Genomic DNA, 21,005 nt, shown 5'->3' with positions numbered 1-21,005 from the left:
CAGAGTCTCTTAAAAGGAAATCTGGGACCCGTACCTATGACAACAGGGTCATATCCTAGTGATATGCTCCCATTGTCTGAGATGGGAATACCCCTTTAATGGGCAGAATGTGACAGAATATAAATTCATATTCACACTACTCCTGATAATAACATCTTCACAAAAGGTATATTTGTACTGCTCTACCAAGCCCCCACCTAGTGCTGTCAGCAGTTTAGCATGGTCCAAGCTGCTGAGAGATTCCTTTTAAGTGGCAGGTTATAATACACAGTGTACAGATTGTCCATATTATCCATAAACATATGTCCCTTCCAATTCTTTTAGATGTTACATTTATTCATGAAGGAAACAAAACCTTCTTGGACAACCTTGTCAACTTTGAAAAGCTGGTAAGTTCCTATACTGCTTATGAAAGGATGAAACTATTCATATACCCTGTTGTCGTATATGCAGAGATGGATGGTTAAAGAGTAATGGTTGTTTAAAATCGTTTTCATAAATATGTCTGACAAAACTAAGAAACTTTATAGTATATAATATACTACAGAAGATGCCTCTTTCTCTACTTATCAGGCTCCTTTCCTGCTGCCGCCCCCACTAACCCTCAAGTCACTGCTCAAACTCATCTTCAATGTAGACAGAAATGGTATGTACACCTCCTATGTAGATATATTTGTCTCTGTGGCAACAGACCACAACAAACCCCTTTGTAGTCTGAACCTGCAGCCTTATTAACTTACATCTGTCTCCTACTGATGGATATAACTGCAGCTTTCTTTGTAGTCTGTTGACATGGAGACATAGAGGTCTGCATAGGACCTGTACACGAAAACTGGTAGGATTTTAATTAGGATTCTTTGCAATGTTGCATCAGGTTTTTTAAAATTTTGGATGCATTGGATCAGCAAAAGACAGTATTTGATTGTAAAGGTGGACATATCTTGTAATGACAATATGTGAATAATATGTAATATACTGTATACCTTGGAGTTAGGGGAATCTGTGAGCAGTTTTATGCTGCCCTAAGTCCTAACAGCTCCAGCACATGCCAGTAAGTCTTCCTATTCCTGAGCTCCGAGTTCTTCAATATTTTCCTACTGCAGTTGACGGCAGGTGGGCAGGGAGAACCGGGATCGCAAGACGTGCGTGGAGCTGGTAGCAGTTAGGGCAGCATAAAACTGGTCACAGATTCCCTTTGATTGAAGGGTTTGTCCCGGGCTGCAGGTATTGATACCCTACTGTATCTGCAGGTCTGACTCCTGGCAGCCCCGCCGGTCAGCTGTCTAAAGGGTCCATGGAGCATGTGCGAGCGCGGCCTCCTCTTCAGTGTCTGCTCACCGCTTCCCATGTAGCAGTGGTGCAGTTTAATTACAGCGTTTTCTCCCATGCTCGGGACATCTGTTATTACGCTGTACGATGCGCTGGAGCTGTTCGATACAAAATATTCACAAAATAGCTAAATCTGTCATTAGTTTATGCTGCTCTTAAGTAGGAAGCCATAAAATTGGTGACAGATTACCCTCAAGTACATGCAAAAATGAAATGCACACACATACACTATTTTGAGACCAGGCAATTGTCTGTGAAGGTGAATTAGTGGGGCAGTAGCATTCTTGTGTGGTTGGTTGGATTCCATTTAATACCAATGAAGAAATCTATGGCACACCAGATTTTCTTAAGTGATGCTTTAATACATAACGTATACATCCGGAGTGAACTCCTACAACTAAGGCCACAAATCCCTTGATAAAGGTCGTTATCCGACCGAAACATTGGGACTATTCTCATGGCTAGTCATATTGATATATAATCCGAATGGAATTAAACACAAAATGATGTAAATCTACACATTATGTATTAAAGCATCACTTAAAAAGAAATTTTGGTGTGCCATAGATTTCTTCATTGGATTGGTGTGCCATAGATTTCTTCATTGGATTAGACTGACATTTTGTTCTCTATGAGCAGGTCTCATCCTCCTTCAGTATCCATTTAATAGCAGACTGTCATGAAATATTCTTCCTGCATGTCTGAAGGGCAGGATATCTTTGTACTGTTGCAGTTTTAAAACTTTTAAATGTCTTAAACCTATTTTGACTGTTAAAGGCTATGTACACCTTTTGGGGGCAATTTTTTTTATTATTGCATTGTACTCATTTTGAGCAAAAAATATTTTTTTCAATTGGTCTTTATTAAAAAAAAATATGGAACAATTTTTTCTGTACATTGCTGAGATGCTCTAGTAGCAGCCTATGGATTTTCTCTCTTTTCCATCAGTGCTGCTCTCTGACATTATCAACACTCATCAAAGCTCAGTCCTTATCTTATTGATAAGAGTGTGACTTAAATACCGTATTTTTCACCCTATAAGATGCACAGGCCCATAAGACGCACTTAGGTTTTAGAGGGGGGCAATACGAAAAAAAAAAAATTGCATTACACCTCAGGTCAGACCACCAATCAGACCCCCAATGTTAATAAAACCTCAGATCAGACCCCTATGCCTCATATCAGTCCTCCATGCCTCTCATCAGCCCCCAGCCATGTATGTAATCAGCCCCCAGCCATATATGTACTCAGCAGCCCCCAGCCATATATGTATTCAGCAGCCCCCAGCCATATATGTACTCGGCAGCCCCCAGCCATATATGTACTAAGCAGCCCCCAGCCATATATGTACTCAGCAGCCCCCAGCCATATATGTACTCAGCAGCCCCCAGCCATATATGTACTCAGCAGCCCCCAGCCATATATGTACTCGGCAGCCCCCAGCCATATATGTACTCGGCAGCCCCCAGCCATATATGTACTCGGCAGCCCCCAGCCATATATGTAATCGGCAGCCCCCAGCCATATATGTAATCGGCAGCCCCCAGCCATATATGTAATCGGCAGCCCCCAGCCATGTATGTACTCAGCAACCCCCAGCCATATATGTACTCGGCAGCCCCCAGCCATATATGTACTCAGCAGCCCCCAGCCATATATGTAATCGGCAGCCCCCAGCCATATATGTAATCGGCAGCCCCCAGCCATATATGTAATCAGCAGCCCCCAGCCATATATGTAATCAGCAGCCCCCAGCCATATATGTAATCAGCAGCCCCCAGCCATATATGTAATCAGCAGCCCCCAGCCATATATGTAATCAGCAGCCCCCAGCCATATATGTAATCAGCAGCCAGGGGCTGGAGCTAGGTGTTTTAGTGAGGTTTCCACATTTAGCTAATTATGATGATTCATCTGATTAATACTGTCATGATGCAGCCCTGAAGAGTTATGGAGCTGTATGAGACTAGAAAATTACAGCTGCTTTCTTACAGAAATGGTGTCACACCTGTCCATGGGCTGTATCTGGTAATGTAGCTCAACCACCTAAAAGCATTCTCACCAAGGCAACTCTTTTTCTAAATGAAGTCAGTGTGGCGACTAGCTGATCGCCATAGGACTGTCTTCTCTAACCTAATGCTATCGCTAGGTGAAGACATATCTAGGTATACAATTGAAGATTATGCTAGCTTTAGTGTACTAATAATCTTAATTTTAATAAAGACAGGAGGCGAGTATTTTGCATTAACTCTCTTTACTAACTCCACAGCAGTAAAGAAAAATGTAAAGAGTAACAAGTAGATCACTGCGCCACATAGTATATAAGGGTCATGCTGCCTGTGCACTTCCTCTTTCTAAAAGCGACATCAAAGTCCAGGTTGAGCTCGAACATCCAGAAATTCAACGAAAACTGTAACAGCGGTTTCTGGCGAGTAGAACTGGAGGAGACTTCTGGTAAACGAGGTTGGAGGTAAGACCGAACAAAGTTCTCATCTCATCCTATCGGGTCGTAAGATTAACAAACCAGCGACCAGTGGAGGACCTGAAGAGGGTTACGCTGAAAGGAGAGTATAAAATAGGTTAGGTATAGAATCTTAACTATTCACGCTTATGGGCTTTAACGGAATAGTGTAAAGTTAAATCATTACAAATAGGGTGCAAATTATCTAGTGGCTAAATGTATGGTAGGTGTAAGTATGTAATACAACTAAGAACTGTCCGTCAAGGTGGCAATACTTAGGGTGAGAAATTCCAAATATGTCCCAAAACAGAGAAATTATTAAAATCAAGCCCCATATCCGACACCTTGAGATTCACTCCCCCAAAGAGTCAGGGTAGGGAATAGAAGGGAGGGAAAATACTCGCCTCCTGTCTTTATTAAAATTAAGATTATTAGTACACTAAAGCTAGCATAATCTTCAATTTTAAAACATGACAGGAGGCTTCCTATTTTGCAATTTTAACGCTGAAGAAGAGATGTCCCAGCAGAAGGGGGAGCGCGAAAATAAAAGGTACGGAAAGTAGATTCCCTAGACCAGTCCGCCGTTCGGAGAATATCCGAAAGGGACGCCCCTGCCATTAGGGCTGATGAAGCCGCCGCTCCGCGAACGGAGTGGGCGCCGAAAGCGGGGTCTATACCTGTGAGGGAAAGGATCCAGCGGATCCAACGGGCCAGCGTGGTGACAGAGACTGGGGCGTAAGGGCGCACGTAGGAAACTAGGAGTTGACCCGACGTAGAGGAACGGAGTGAGGAGGTAACCGAAACATAACTGCGAAGGGTGGAAACAACACAGAGCTGCGGGTCGTCTGGAAAAAAGGGATAAGAGACCGACGTCGAACCTGATTTAGTGCGACGAGAGATATGGAATGTGACCCCTTCAGGGGTCACCTCAAAGGCATCGACATCGAAGGCCCGAACGTCCGACACCCGTCGGAAAGACACAAGACAAAGGAGAAAAGCGCACTTAGCAGATAGTTGGCGAAGGGAGAGGCGGTCATTCAGAGGCCAATCCCTGAAAAAACGGAGAACCAGTCCCACGTCCCATAGGTGATGGTATTTGGGGGCTGGGGGGCGGCGGAGCCGCATGCCGCGGAGTAGGCGACAGACCAGAGGATCTTTGCCGACCGGGAGGTCCCCGACGGGAGTATGGGCTGCCGAAATCGCGGAGCGAACGACGTTGATAGAGCGATAAGAGCGGCCAGAAGAAAACAAGGAGGAAAGAAAATTGAGAATCATGGGAACAGGTGCCGTAAATGGATCGGAGTCCCGTTCCATGCACCAAGTAGACCAGGAGGCCCAAGCTGAAAGGTAGCAGCGTCTAGTTCCCGGGGCCCATGAGTCCCATAGGAGGTCCCTAGCAGTCTGCGATAGTCCGCTGACTCGCCAGGAACCCCGGAAAGAGACCAAGCCACCAGGGGTAGTCGATCTTCCAGGATGAGCGGGTGGAGACATCCTTTGGGATCCGTGAGCAGGTCCTGGAAGGATGGAAGGAGGAGAGGATCCATGTAGGAGGAGGCCAGGAGGTCCGGGAACCATGGTTGACTCTGCCACAAGGGCGTTATGAGAACCAGTTTGTATTTGCTGCGTCCGCATCTGGTGTAGTGTTCTCGCAATCATGGAGAATGGGGGAAAAGTGTAGGCTCCTGTCGCCGGCCATTGTTGGAGAAATGCGTCTGTTGCCTTGCTCTCCGGGTCCGGGAGCCAGCTGAAGAACTCCGGGGTCTGGTGATTGTTGCGAGAGGCGAACAGATCCAGGTGAAAGGGACCCCTCCGGGCTGCCAGGGCCCTGAAGATTCTCGTGTTCAGCTTCCAGTCGCTGACGTCTCTCCAGTGGCGAGAGAACCAGTCGGCTGTGAGGTTGATTTCTCCCGGCAAGTATTCCGCTTGTAACGTGATGTTGCGAGGGAGGCAGTAGTCGAAGATGTCCCTCGTGATATCCGACAGTAGGCGTGAGCGAGCGCGCGCCTCCTAGGCGGTTGATGTACTGGACTGCAGAGATGTTGTCCATGCGAAGGAGGATGCAACAATTGGAGCTCTCCCGAGCCAGGCTGCGAATCGCAAAGGATCCTGCTAGGAGTTCGAGGCAATTGATGTGCATGGAGAGCTCCTGCGTCATCCATGCTCCTCCCGTGGAGATGGTTCCATTGGTGGCACCCCATCCCCACAAGCTGGCGTCTGACTCTAAAACGAAATCTGGAGTGTCTCCGAAAATGGCCTTGCCGTTCCAGGCTTGCATGCTGTCCAGCCACCATGACAGCTCTTCGCGAACTTCTGTCGTCACCGGGACGGGTTGATCGTAGGTAGGTCTGTGGCGAAGGTATTTTGCCTTGAGTCGTTGCATGGCCCTGTAGTGGAGAGGACCCGGAAATATGGCTTGAATGGAAGCTGAGAGGAGACCTACAATCCTGGCCAGGTTGCGTAGAGGGATGGAATCGAGTCGGAGAACTCTGCGAATCTCCTTGCGAATGGTTGCGATCTTTGAGGTTGGTAGCCTCAGAGTGCACGTCGTCAAGTCGATCTCGAAGCCGAGGAATTGTATCGTCTGGGTAGGGGTCAGCTCCGATTTCTGTTGGTTCACCACGAAGCCCAGAGATTCCAGTAGGGATACTGCCAGGTGAGTGTGTTGGCGTAGTCTGCGTTTGTCGGAGCAGAACAGGAGGAGGTCGTCCAAGTAGATGATGCATCGAATGCCGCTGGACCTCAGGTGGGCCACCACCGGTTTTAGGAGTTTGGTGAAACACCATGGGGCTGAGCTGAGCCCGAAAGGGAGGCAAGTGAATTGCCAAGGGCGACCATGCCAGAGGAAACGTAGGAGTGCTCGACAGTCCGGGTGCACCGGGACTGACAGGTATGCATCTTTTAGATCGAGCCTGGCGAACCAGTCGTTGCTCCGAAGAAGGTCCCGCAGGAGGTGGATGCCCTCCATCTTGAAGTGGCGGTAGACCACGTACGCGTTGAGGGCGCGAAGATTGATAACTGGGCGGTATTCTCCCGACTTCTTCCGCACGAGGAAGATGTTGCTGAAGTAACCTCCCTGTTCGTGGACTGGTTGAATAGCCCCTTTGTCCCGAAGCTCGCGTAGCTCCGCGTTGACGAGGTTGTGGTCGAAAGACGACATGTGGATGGGGTGAGGGGGCTGAACCTGAAAGGGGGTTCCCACTAGGTCTATGATATATCCCTGCACTGTTTGTAGAATCCATGCGTCTGAGCAAAGGGATGCCCAATTGTGGAAAGAAAGGGAAATACGGCCCGCAATGCGGGTACATGGTAACAACGGAGGAATATGGGTCCTTACCTGCAGTAAAGCGGGAACGTCCGCGTCCGCGGATTCCACGGCCTCTATCCGAGCCTCTGGAAAAGGGTCGTTGTTGATAGTCCCTTGTCGGATAAAATGGTGTTGGTTGAGTACGGGGGCCTGAAGGCCAAAATCGGCTGGCGGCACGGCCCCGTTGCCGGCCAGCCCTTCCAAAAACCCCTCTGGTAGGGTTGCTCCTGAAGACACTGCGCATTGAGGATTGCGCCTTATTAAGGGAGGTGAACACGTTGACATGTTTGTTTAATTCCTTGAGGAATGGTTCACCGAAAAGTTTTCCTTGCGCCTGGGGCCCAATCTCTTTTGTGCCAAGGTCTGCCAATTTACCGTTAATACGGAATAACGCTGCTTTTCGTCTCTCCGAAGAGAGCGTAACATTGGCGTTTCCGATGAAACAAAAACAACGTTGTGCCCACTCACGAATGTCATGTGCCCATTCCCTGAAGTCCTCGGTGGAGAAGGAATCGGCTTTGGCGTAGGCATCATCCGCCAGATACATAATGCGAGCCAGGGGGCCTACGGAATCCAGTAGGTTATCTTGGGCGCCCCATAGGCCTTTCTCTAAGCCCCGTCGAGGGTCTCTGCCACTGCGCATCATAAAGGTTGTCATAACTTTGTCAAATTCTGGGGTCTGAGCGACCTTATCCGGCAGGGAAGGGCGTGGGCATTCAGACCTGAGTCGGTTGCGGACCTCTTTCTCCAGAGGTTTGCGGAGCCACAGGTGCATGAACCTGGAAAGGTGTTCTGGAGGCGACCATTCACCCGATCTGGGGTGTCGTATGTTGCGAGGATCGAACATCGCCTGACCTGAGGGGTCCATAATGGTGTCTGAGTCAAGAGGAGGTTCTGCGTCAGCAGTGTCTTCGATACCTCTTGCCTGGACCGCACCCAGGAGGGTCTCCTGCATGAAAGCAGAAACAGACTTCTCGTCCGAGCCCCATGCGTCGTAATCCGACTCTGAAGCGTCAGCTTGCCACTCATCTAGCACTGACATGGAGTGGGTAGGGTCCTGTTCTTCTTCTGAAGAGTACTCCTGACGCGGGGCCGGAGTGTGAAGTTTGGCAGGTTTACGCTTGGCAGGTGTCTTACCCTTGGGTGGTTTGGGTGTATAGTCCTCGCCTTTGTCATGGCGTTTCGTAGGGCGGGATTCATCCCCTGTCTGATAGTCGGACAGGTCGGCTTCCGACTCGTGCCGTGGACGCCTGCGAGTTTTAGGTACGTCAGGAGCCGAAGCTCGGGCCTTGGAGAGTGCCTTCTCCACAGAGGCAGCGACAGCTGCGTTAATCATAGCCTGGAAGTCTACAGGGACATTCTGGGAATTCTCCATAATAAGGGTCGGCTGGTATGTCACTGAAAGGTACAGTAATAAACGGGCACCCAGGTCTTGAGAACAGGCGTATGGTCAGTTTTAATAGTATGGGAACAAAGCCCAGTATAAACCCCAGCAGGGTAAAGTAGTGACCTTAAAAACTGGGGCTCACCCAGTTAGAGAGAACTGCAACAGCTAGTCTCCCAATAAGCAGCGTATTAATAGTGGGGGCTCACCCCGGTTCGCACAGGGTTGAAACCCTTAAATGCAGGTCACAATAATAAACAGGCAGCAGCACTGACCTGACTGACCCAGCCACATGAGGCACAGAGAGAACTGAATAGTAGTCTGAGATAGGCCCAGGGGTGAAAACCAGTAATGAGGGAGTAACAGCTAATTAGTACAGTCACACTGAATCCCCAGTGAGATGGTATGAGGTAAAATTAAGATGGCCGTAAGCCGGAGACTAAATTTTTTGAGGCCAGCCGTGATTTGGAAGTGGGCTGGCACGAAAAACGGCCGCGAAAATGGCGGGAAAACGGCCGCGAAAATGGCGGGAAAACGGCCGCGAAAATGGCTGGAAAAACGGCCGCGAAATGGCGCTAAAAGGAGGAAGCCAGGAGGCACTCCAGGCTAGAGGGAGACCTGAGGAACCCGAGGTAAATGATAATAATACAATATAGTAAGAATAAATGTACAAGAAGTAATATAGTTCCAGGGGAGCAAAAAGTCTGACCTGTCTGTGATGGAGCAGTAAAGAAAGAGAAAGTGCACAGGCAGCATGACCCTTATATACTATGTGGCGCAGTGATCTACTTGTTACTCTTTACATTTTTCTTTACTGCTGTGGAGTTAGTAAAGAGAGTTAATGCAAAATAGGAAGCCTCCTGTCATGTTTTAAAATTCCCATGCAGCAACCACTTGATAAATGTAGCATTGCATCCTTTGCACTCAAATGAATGGCTATGTATGTACTGCTTGGATGTGCCAGGTCCACCTGTTACAGAGTGGCTCTCTATTCAGATACAGAGAGGGGATCCTGAGTGAAGGACCCGTACAATATGGCACATGGACGTGAGATCTTGCTGTGAGATAACCCATTTATATTGGGTCAGTTGCAACACAACCCATGAGCATGAGTGGTGCTGACACTGGAAGCCATGTGTTTCAAATCTCATACAGCCCCTTTAAGAGACAAATTCATGCTTTTGCTGGGGGATTGCAGATGACCTCTATTCCAATACACGTATTGTTTTATTATCCTTAGTTAATGTCTGCAGACTAAGTAATCGGTCATGGCAGATTTGACATATTTATAGATTTAGCGCCGGTGAGTGGCGTTGGCCATTCTGGATGCAGTAAATGGAATTCTAATACAAATCTGTGTCTTTCATCTCCGCCATAATCTCCTAGGCCCTGGCACAAGTTTCATTTTAGAAACAGAAGGCTTTCTTTTATTCTGGTGTTTGTGTAAAGCACATTAGCGTATTTTTAGCTGTGATTATAGATTGCTTGTGGGAATGTCTCAGCCGCACGTTACTGTGATATGGCTCATTAGTTTGTCTAGCTCCCCAGTGTTTTCCATGCAAAAATCCACCTTGTGTTGTTCTCCTTCTGGGGTAAATGGAAGCGACTGGAAGATTGATAATCGGGAAATCGTTTCCTGCTTGTGGCGCTTTCTATTGTTGTGATTGTCAGCTGCAGTAAACGCACCACGTGCAAGTCGTGTCTCCAGCTCTCATCAGAGCGGATGAAAGTACGCTGTCAACATCTTGGACACGGCAACAGCCCTGCAGCTTTCATGGTGCTCTGCTTTCATCCATTGTTTTCATTCTGCTGTAGTAGCAGCTTTGTTCCAAAGCAGGAAGAAAATTGACATTTGAGTGGTGTATACATATGACCTCAAGTCCAGATGTGGCCAAAACAAAGAGGTTCAACCTCTCATTGACTTGTGCAGAAAGGTTCCTTGGCATCTCCTGCACGGTATTGTGTCTAATAAATTATGATTCACTCCTGCACCTTCATCTCTCAAGTAACAAATGCCTTTTCATAATAAGAGAGAGAAATGAAAGTACAGTGGAGCCATTCCTGTAAGTCCTTCTTCCTACATGTCTCTTTTCTGTAAATGGAAGTGTAAAGCCGGCCAAACATATGAGATACACATGCATGCTCATCCAAGCTCCCAGACACCTCTGATCTTCCCCAGAACAAATGGATTTGCCAAGCTGAAATCCAAAATGTCTGACTCTTCTCTCTCCCAACACCTGCTGTCAGGGGAGAGTTGGAAGACCCCATGCATATTAGATGGTTAGCTAGTCCTGCCAAAATCAGGGGTTCATTTGACATACATCTAATGTGTACGGCTAGCTTAAAGAGTTTTTTGGGGCTACAGATATCGATTGACCTATCCTCAGGATAGGTCATCAATATCAGATCTATGGGGGTCCGACATCCAACAACCCACCGATCTGCTGTTTCAGGCTTCCTTGGCACCGAAAACAGTGTATAGGGCAGGAGCAAAAGGCTCTGTACATTGTGTAGTTCACTTGAATGGGAGCTGAGCTTCAGTACCTACTACATAGTGTATGGAGATGTCTGCTTCCATCCAGTGTAGCCTTCGCACCCGCCTCAGCCTGAAAGGCTGATCTGTGAGCATGTCGGACCTTCACCGATCTGATATTGATGACCTGTCCGCAGGATAGGCCATCAATATCTGTAGCTTGGACCCTGTTTAATTACAATCTTCAAGATAACGGACAGGCTGCAGATTTGAAAATCCAGTCCACACAAGCAAATCCACATGTAAAAAATCGGCAGCTTGTAGATGGGGAATGAAACAATCCCATAGACTTGTACTGTACTTTGCTGCAGAGCACACACATCTGCAATGTGTAACAGAGCGCTGGTTGTCTCCACTAAAGGACCTATCACACCACAGACTTATATGGCATATCGCCCACCTCTCTATCTGGGATGGGGAATAGGTAGCCCTGTTCTCAAAATCAGTTTGGTTCTCAACATATGAACAACCATTGCTCACGTGCTATATACTTTTCACATGCTAGGGAGAGTCCAGCAATCCTCACTTCATGACTATGTGAATTCTATACCTCTTACATTACATACTAAGGGCTCATTCAGACGTTCGTATGCTGCCTTCAAAAATGCGGATCCGTTTTTTTTGCAGACAGTTCAGCATGTCCGCAAAAAAAATGATTGTATTCTGTTTTTTTGCTTATCCGTAGACTTCAATAGGGCCATGTCCTGCTTTTCATGGACAATTATAGAACATGTTTTATTTGTTTTGCGGAGCCGTGGAATGGAAAAGGGCCCCATAGAAGTGAATGGTCAGTATCTAATCCGCAAAAAAACTGATCCGTATTTTTGCGGAAAGCATACGGACGTCTGAATGAGCCCTAATAATTCTGAAGCTCTGCATTGTGTTTGGTGGCTAATTTGCTGGGAAAACTGAATCTGGTATACTGACATATCAGCACTTTGTCCATCTGTATGGAAGGCCTGATGCCAGTCTCAGTTTTTTCTGCATTGAGAAGGGGCTGTGCTGGTAAAAGAAGTACTCTTTAAAATTGATGTGGTAATGTGAAATTTAATATAAACTAATATGTAACATCTATCAATAAATCCAGAAATAATGTATAGGGGTCAAAGACATGAAGTTGCATAATTCTGAGGCATATGTTTGGTGGTTGTATTCGGGGGGTACTAGATCTCCTTATAGAGAGAGCCTAAACAGCTCGAGGAGTCTTATAGGCCAGGCAAAGGGATGCAAATGAGCTCTTAGCAAGCTCTGCCTCTAATGCCACCAGACCTTTTTCTAAGTCCTTGAGACATGACTTGGATATTAAATAAGCCAGAAACTCATCTGCAGTCATCTGTTTCAGGGTGATTGCCCCTCATCAGTGTAGAGCAGAGAGTACTGCATTAACAGTGGGTGAGAGGCCTAGGTCAGGATTCGGGGGATACTATATCTCCTTATGAAACATTCCCACCAAATTGAATCCAGAGACATTGTGTAAACCTATACTAATTGCTGTAAGGTGAAGATGTGTCATTTATAGATTGGGATTGAGCAGATCACCTTTTTGGAATAGGAAGTATGTGGAAGGGGCTGCCCCAACTTGATAAAGGTCATTTATAATATCTGATAAAGGGCACAAAATGCGTTGCCTGACCATCAGGACAGGATCGAATGTGGACAATGGCATTGAATGGCATTTGGAGCATCAGGCATAGCTGTTTGTTGGCAGCGAGTTATCTGTTTCCAGCACATGGTGACAACCAGTGTAATCCCTGTAGTTTTCTAAGTAACAGCCATTACTGAGCATTATGTCTGTAATATTCACATAGAGCCCAGCGCGAGTTACTCCAAGTATTGTTGCACATGTACAGCTGTGTGTCCCAGATAAAGAGCCACCGAGAGCAGAAGAACTGCTGTGCACGGACAAGTCATTCTGCATCTAGTCTGTTACATTGACTAGTGAGATCGATAAACTACAGAGCGGTGCTGCCACATAGGAAGCGTCTGCGAATCCAACAAATAAATCATCTTTTACTTCTTGACTTTTTGAGTTTTATTACAAAAAACTTAATTTAAAGAAAGATCGTAATAAATATGGTAATTTATAAGCCAAGTATTTTCTTCTTAAGTGACAGCATTGTGCTAATCCCTCAAAAACAGAAAATCACATTTACTTGAAGCACTTTGGAACAGACTGAAGGCTAGAGATTTGTATTAAGTGTAAATCTGCATACTAATGGCCTGACAGATTTTTGGTATGTTGTACTGACAGTACTTTCTTCTTATTTTCAGCACATGATAGCCGACACAGTGAGATCACTGAGATATTGTCGGAATAACCAGTTTGGTAAGTGTGGGCTGATACAAGAACTAAGCAATCACTTTGTTAGATGTATTATGACAGAATTCATTTGATAATATATATATTTCATACAATAAAATTAATGCAATGTTTTATAATCCGGCTATCCTCAGGATAGGTCATCAATATTAGATCGGCGGGGGTCCAACACCCGGCACCCCTGTCGATCAGCTGGTTGAAGAGAAGGCCGCGCTCCATGCGAGTGCAGCCTTCCCTTCATTGAGCAGGTGTAATTAAAAAATGTCCTTTTCACTTCAATGGAACGGCTCGTTTCTATACACTTGAAAACCCCTTTAAACGTAGGGTAAAAATGTGATGTGAACCAAGACTACAATGTTTATGGCATATTAAAGGGCATCTGTCAGCAGATTTGTAGTTATCATACTGGATGACCTGTTCTATGTGCGCTTGGCAGCTGAAGGCATCTGTGTTGGTCCCATGTTCATATGTGCCCGTATTGCTGAGAAAAATGAAGTCAAATATATGCAAATTAGCCTCTAGGAGCAACAGGGGCGTTGCCATCAGTTCTCTTCTGTACTTTGAGCCTCTTTCTCGTACTGCAGCTGCGCCGTATACTGAAGTTTGCGACGCAGCATGAGACTTTGTGAGAAGTCTGGGCCAGGTATGATGACATTTAGTGATGAGCGAGCACCAAAGTATTCGGCCCGAACACATTGCTATATTCGTGTGCTCGGTATAATGGAAGTCAATGAGAGACAACCAGGAACCCCCTGCTCAGAAGAGAAGAGGGTGTCTGGTTCATTAAAAAAAAGTTAGAAATTGATGGAAACCCCATCAAAATGGTTTGGAAACAGCATTTGGAGGATAGCTGGATGCGTCTTAGACTCATATTATGTACGACATACAATAGGCAACCACATAAAGGCTGTATGCCAAAGGCTAGGTATGTGCAAAGCATCAATCTATCCATGAGACAGATGACAGGCTTACTCGGCATACCTTACAATGGCAGCCTTGAGATATTCCAAACCAGCTCTCATCTGACTGAGAACCAGTAAACCTCAAAGTTATTTTGCATTTGTTGGATGGCTTGGGTGGACCTGCACACCTAGATCAATATCATTAGGGAGACAAAAAGTTTTCCAATTGTCCTAACATAATATTCAATAACCTATACAGTTGTGTCATGTAAAAATGCATTTGCATAAACATGGGCATAAGGAAAAGACATGCAAATGAGCAGAATCTGCCTTTTAGCTATGCTGGCTGTTATCTGTCTCATGGATAGATGGATGGCTTGTACATACCTGGCTTTTGGCATATAGCCTCTGTGTGGTTGTCTATTGTATGTCGTACATAATAGGAATCTAAGACGCATCCAGCTATCCTCCTAATGCTGTTGCCAAGCCATTTTGATGGGGTTTCTATCAATTTCTAACCTTTTTTTTAATGAACCAGACACCGTCTTCTCTTCCGAGCAGGGGGTGCCTGGGGTTCTCCTATTGACTTCCATTGTATTAAATAGTATTCGAGCACCAAAATTATTCAGCTGAGCACTCTGATCTGCCGAGCATAGCGATGCTCGAGCCGAACAGCAGTTCAGCCAAGCATGCTCGCTCATCACTAATGACATTCTCACTGCCTGGAGAGGAGGAGGCGCAGCAGTTGCAGAGAGAGCAGAACCTCTAAGTGTAATGGCAACGCCCCTGTTGCTCCTAGAGGCTCATTTGAATATATTGAAACTTCATGTTTCTCAGTAATACAGGCACATATGAACATGGGACCAACACAGATGTTTTCAGCTGCCAAGCGCACATGCGACAGGTCAGCCAGTTTCATAGGTACAAATCTGCTGACAGATGTCCTTTAAAGACACAGATAATGGTGTTGGCCTCAGAAAATTTGTGTACCCCTGCTCTAATATGTATGGCCAGCTATTGACAGACAGACAGGTAGACAGATGATAATTAAAAAGGTTGTCGCATAGACAATGGTTACATATTGCTAGAACATGCCCCATATGTGCAATTTAGTGACTTCAGTCAATGTGATCTAAGCCAAGCAGTAGAACAATGTGGCAGCAGTGCCAGGCATAGCAATTCACCTCCTGATGGATCTGCTCTTCTTGTACCGGTGGCTGTATACATGGCCTTGATAGTCAGTGTGGTATATTGCAATAATGTCTATGATAAAACAACCCCTTTAAAGGGGTTGTGTCACTTCAGCAAGTAGCATTTATCATGTAGACAGAGTTAATACTAATGTATTTTTACTATCCATATTGCCTCCTTTGCTGGCTGATTCATATTTCAATCACATTATACACTGCTCGTTTCCATGGTGACACCACTTTGAAAGACTGTGGTAAGACTGTTCCTCTTTTACTGAGCAGTGGTAATTTAGGCAGATTCATGCAGCACATATTCTAGTCTATTATTGTACTTATGGGCTATTATTTTATTTTATATCTAGTGTTGATTAAAAGTTAAGCTTTAACAAGATCACCCATTTTGTTATATATTCTGTTGAGAGGGTTGCCCAACATTTATTACTTTTGACCCAGTAAGATAGTTTGTTTTCATCATGGTTATGACCACCCTAAAATCCATCAGCAGTGGTTGTGGTTGCACACTATAGGAAAAAGTAACGGCCTCTCTGGTGGCCGAGACCGTGGGAGCTCACGTAGGCTAGTGCTTTTTTCTATAGTGTGCAAGCAGGCCACCGCTGCTGGATTGCAGGGTGGTCATAACCATGGAAACTAGCAGTGTATAATGTGATGGAAAAATGAATCCAGGTAGCAAAGGAGGCAATATGGACAATCACAATACATTAGTAAGTGCCTTTTATTAACTTTCTCTACATGATAAATTCTATTTGCTGAAGTGACACAACCCCTGTAAGCCCCGCTTTATGTGCAACACATTACATGATAGTCATCACAGTCTTTGCATTGTAGGAATACTAATAGAAGAATATTGGTGGTATAAAGTGCTGCAGTGACCTGTAGATTGACCTCACTTAGTGGAATCATCTCCTTGATTAATATTTTTACTATTAGGTGTTATTCTACAAAGTGTGTAAAATAGCACAAACAGACTTATGAGGACCCGTCATCAGTCCTGACAAGTTTGTTTTAGTCACAAATTCCACATTGAATGACCATTCTTGAGCATCTCTTCTTATTCCGCTGTGTTGTGCCGTTCCTAAGTTATTCCTACTAGACATTTATCAATACATTGCCAGCTGGGTGTTACCAGTTAGGGCTGTGCCGTTAAGTGGTGGCAGTGTGAGACTGCAGGGACACAGACCTAACTGGTATCACCCAGTTGGCAATTCATTCATAAACTTCTAGTAGCAATAACAGAGGTACAACATAACATAGATTTATGAGAAAAGCTACTAAAGAAGGTATGTGAGGAAAGGAAACAGGTTCTGCTTAAAGGGAATCTGTCACCTGGATTTTGGATATAGAGCTGAGGACATGGGTTGCTAGATCGCCACTAGCACATCTGCAATACCCAGTCCCCATAGCTCTGTGTGCCTTTATTGTGTAAAAAACACTATTTGATATATATGCAAATTACCCTGAGATGAGTCCTGTATGTGAGATCAGTCAGGGACAGGACTCATCTCAGGTTAATTTGCATATGTATCAAATCGTTTTTTTTTTACACAATAAAAGCACACAGAGCTATGGGGAATGGATATTGTGGATGTGCTAGCGGCCATCTAGCAGCCCATGTCCTCAGCTCTATACACAAAATCCCGGTGACAGGTTCCCTTTAAAGGGGTTATTCTGGTTGTTACAACTTAGCCCCTATCCACGGCTGCTCCGTTCGACCAGCCACTCTGTTCTTTTCAAAGGGGCTGCATGGGATATGGGGCCTTCGTGGTCCTGCTGGGACCCCCACCGATCTAATAGTTATTCCCTATTCTTTGGATAGGGGATAACTTGTAACAACTGGAATACCCCTTTAATGCAGACTTTCCATCCTCTGAATTAGGACATTGCACGTCTGGGGGCTTCAGGGAAAGTGTTATGCAGAGAGATGTGTGGTAAAGGACAGAATGTGACTAGCAGCCCTGAAGGCACAATATCACCAATGTGAATTTTATGAGGACATTAGACTAATTTGCAAACTCCACATAAGACCATGTTGACTATTTCAGTCCCAGAGGGATTCTCACATTCTTTATCCACTTTGGGTATCTGGGAAAATGTGCTAAAAACACTTATCCAGAAAGGCAGCCCTAACAAAGAAGGCAAGTGACCTGGGGCCTGATGCATATTATAGCTTTGATTATGTACAGAACACCACACAGAAATCAGCCAGATGGAAACAGTGTGGGCTGGATGTGCAGAGCTCATATTTACATGCCAGCAGAAGAGAAGCATTTTATTCTTGACTAAGCCCCAAAAAGCCAGTAATCACCCTCTAGAAATCCTCTTGCAAATATTTTATTTAGCTGATCCGCTTTCAAAAACAAAAGTAATTAACAAGCTGAATGCATTTTAGCAGGATGCCAGTCATGCTGTAAATTGCTAAATTCCTAAAACCACCTTCCCCCAAAGACAGTGGGGGCATCTGAGCCGCTCCATGCCAACAGAAACTCACAATTCCTTTTAATGGAAAATAAAGTCCATGTTAAGCACCCCTAGTGACAAGAACTTCGAACCGAGTACCCCACAAGAAAGCGAACGGTGAGAAATGTTAACAAAATAAGGCTATTCTCGTGCTGCTGGCATAGGCTCAGTTCCAAGTCTTTTTAGCAGCTCCTTCAGATTTAACAAAAAGCATAGCACCACATACCGGTACCTCTTACATCCAGTGATGTCTCCTCTAATACAGATGTTCCCTTTTCTCATATTATCCATTTGGACCAGACCATCATAATTACTTCTTTCAGCCATGTTTCATCTCTGCAGAGTTTGCCACACAGACATATTAGGTTCCTATTTTTCCATCTTCCTCCCCACCTTCTCAACAACCCATCTTGCCTCCCCAAATACTTTGCCTGCTGTGCTCCCCAATGCTACCAAATACTATACTGCCGAAACAGTTTCCCTGAAAATTCTAGAACCAAACACATAGGTCTCCCTTTAATAATTATGGCAACATATTGGCCTCACAAAATAACTGCGCCCAGCAAATAGTGTGCCTGATAGTAATAGTACCGCAAACAGTGTCCCCAAATAATAATTGTGCTATGCTGATACTGTGCCAGAGTGCCCCTGCAGTGCCTCCAATAGTAATAATGTGCTCCAGAAGTAATGATGCCCCCATAGTAGTAATAATGTTCCCTATAATCCGCCAGTAGTAATAAAGCCCATCATAATGCCCCTTCCCCAGAAGTAAAAATGCCTACATTGCACCCCCAGAAGTAATTATGCCTGCCTATGGAGCCCCAGTTGTTATAAAGCCTACCATATTACCCTATTGTAGTAATAAAGTCCATCATACTGCCCCCAGTGGTAATGAAGCCCACATTAATGCCCCCAGTAGGATTAAAGCCCCCATAGTGTGCCCCAGGAGAGAATATGCCCTCTTATAGTGCCCCGGTAGTACTAATTCCCCTAAAGTGCCCCCAGTAGTAATAAAGCCGACCCTATTGTCCCCTTGTTGTATGCTCCAGAATAAAAAAATGCCACCTTATAGTACAGTAGTACTAATGACCTCATAGTGCCTCCCAGTAAAAATAATGTCCCCTCTATAGTGGGCCAAAAGTATTTTGTCCCAAGGTACAAAATGAAATACCTCACCTAACTCCAGTTCCATGCTGCTGTCTGCGTCTTCTGGAGGACAGACATCGTCACGCCTTCTGCGCCATCCTCTGATAGGCTTCAGGAAAAGTGGCCTGTGGCCTTTGAGACTGACTAGCTACATATAAAAAAAAAAGATAACGTTAGTGTACCCCCAAATTCTCACTTACATGGTCGCTTCTGATCGCGGGAACCATGGGTGTCTTCTGTCTGTTCTCAGGTGGGTGATGATAACCCCTGGGATATGAGCGTACAGGCAGGCTGCCAGAGCGGCCTACAAGATGACACCTTTGTAACACTAGGTTGGTAAAGACCACAAAGGTGAGATTTTGGGTGTGAGGTGTGCGTTTCTACTGGGATTGTTACTTTAAATATTATAGTTTGTTACGTTATTTCTTCATTATCATTGGTATTTATGTTTTTGTCCTTTTTTCCCTCTTAAAGCCAACAACTTTCCTCAGAAAGAGCACCTGGAGGCCAAGTTTTATACCAATCACTTGCTTGTGATTGACAACCAGCAGACTCTCTTTGAGCTATCGCACAGGATAGAGCCGCGGGTGTAGACACACACCCTGTCTGGACTGAATGACCGCTGATGCCAAGCATGTAGCTTTACAAGGAAAATATTTTTACTGAGTTTTATCAGTAGTGGACAGAAACCCATACGAGCATGGAAGAGAACTGAGCAGCCCTTGCCTCTCCCCGAGAAAAGGAGGACACTTCAAGAAATTCACTTTCTTTCCGCATTAACCAAGAACATGACTATTTCTTGTAAGAAGATATACCCCTGTGTTTACAGCTGATGTAGTCTAAGCACCTTGTGGGTGGACAGAACTGGTGCCAGGGGGCATCATGATACCCCTGCAGCTTCTCCTGATGTCCTTTACCAATGTGTTTGCTAAATGTACTCATTGATGTCCCACAAAACATGCACAAAAAGTGAAGTGCCCTTCATCGCCAGTGGCACTAGCCCAAAATGTGTGTTTCCAAAGGTTTGCTAAACTGTAAAATGGCAGAGCAAGCAGCGTGCGTACAATACAGCTCATCAAGAGGCATTTATTAATATTCCTAATAGCTGCGGGAGCAGAGGTGAAATGGAGGGCAGTGACGGCACCAGAACAGCATTGGGTAAAGTGTTTATTAGCTTCTTGGATGGATGTAACAGGACCTGGATTTGCCCTTTTCCATCCTGTCTCTCATTTGAGGCCTCAGCTGGATTTAACATCCTGCTTTCTCATTTCTCACTGCCAGTTTAATGATTCTGCAGGTTGGACAGCCTGTCACCATTTCAACCTTTTAACAAAATGTGCACAATTTGTAATTCAGTCTTAATCTGGTTGATCATTGTGGAACATTGGGATCTATGTTAGGCCTCATGTACATGACCATATTTTTCTTCCGTGTGCTATGCTTATTTTTTTGCGAGTAGCACATTGACCCATTCATTTCCATGGGACCATGCACACATCTGTATTTTTTTGCGAACTCCGCAAATTATATAACATGTCATGTTCTGGTCCGTATTGCGGAGAAGAATCGCCCCTTTCTATTGCAAAATACGGAATGCACACGGAAGGTCTAGTTCACAAGTCAGTGTTTGGTCAGTTATTGTGACCCAAAACTAGGTAGAGGTCAAAAACATGGAACAGATGCATATAGATACTATATGTAGGCTCCAGTCCTGGTTTTGGCTTAAAATCAATGATGGAAATCACTGAGCAAAGCCCTGAGGTATGAATTAGCCCCTAGGTAATCCGGCTATCATGTATCACATCGAGGTGTAGAACACCCGGTGCTAGATTTCCAGAAAAAAATTCTGCAGATTAGGATTCATTACTATGTGCCAGGTTTACAGGAGTAATGGGCGGGGGTGAGATTAATATGTCATTGTGCAGCTCGTGGCTGCTCTTGGGCTGACTTGAGAAAGATGT

General features: G+C 45.2%; 2 protein-coding genes across 3 annotated transcripts in view; one reads left to right on the top strand and one right to left on the bottom strand.

Moving 5' to 3' along the window:
- RAPGEF5 (Rap guanine nucleotide exchange factor 5) overlaps window positions 1–19,986 on the top strand; it is a 344,961-nt gene extending 324,975 nt beyond the window's left edge. For both annotated transcript variants that reach the window (XM_044292732.1, XM_044292733.1), the window contains 3 exons: window positions 325–389; window positions 13,283–13,337; window positions 19,519–19,986. In XM_044292732.1, the coding sequence (XP_044148667.1) occupies window positions 325–389; window positions 13,283–13,337; window positions 19,519–19,637 (239 nt within the window). In that variant the 3' untranslated portion in view covers window positions 19,638–19,986. The remainder of the gene's footprint in view (window positions 1–324; window positions 390–13,282; window positions 13,338–19,518) is intronic.
- LOC122937725 lies at window positions 3,612–8,986 on the bottom strand. The gene is made up of 2 exons (XM_044292734.1): window positions 7,125–8,986; window positions 3,612–3,886 (listed from the first exon to the last, which is right to left on the bottom strand). Exons 1-2 carry the CDS (start codon window positions 8,467–8,469, stop codon window positions 3,882–3,884), a joined length of 1,350 nt encoding a protein of 449 aa, XP_044148669.1. The 5' UTR covers window positions 8,470–8,986; the 3' UTR covers window positions 3,612–3,881.
- Window positions 19,987–21,005: the final 1,019 nt, after the last annotated feature.

Source organism: Bufo gargarizans, chromosome 5 (assembly GCF_014858855.1).
Source record: "Bufo gargarizans isolate SCDJY-AF-19 chromosome 5, ASM1485885v1, whole genome shotgun sequence".
NCBI classification, from domain to species: domain Eukaryota; kingdom Metazoa; phylum Chordata; class Amphibia; order Anura; family Bufonidae; genus Bufo; species Bufo gargarizans.
This window is presented reverse-complemented; position numbering and strand designations above follow the sequence as displayed.

What these genes read in the sequence shown, in the direction of transcription:
- LOC122937725 (XM_044292734.1), bottom strand. Translation starts at nt 8,469, where the DNA reads ATGGAGAATTCCCAGAATGTCCCTGTAGACTTCCAGGCTATGATTAAC.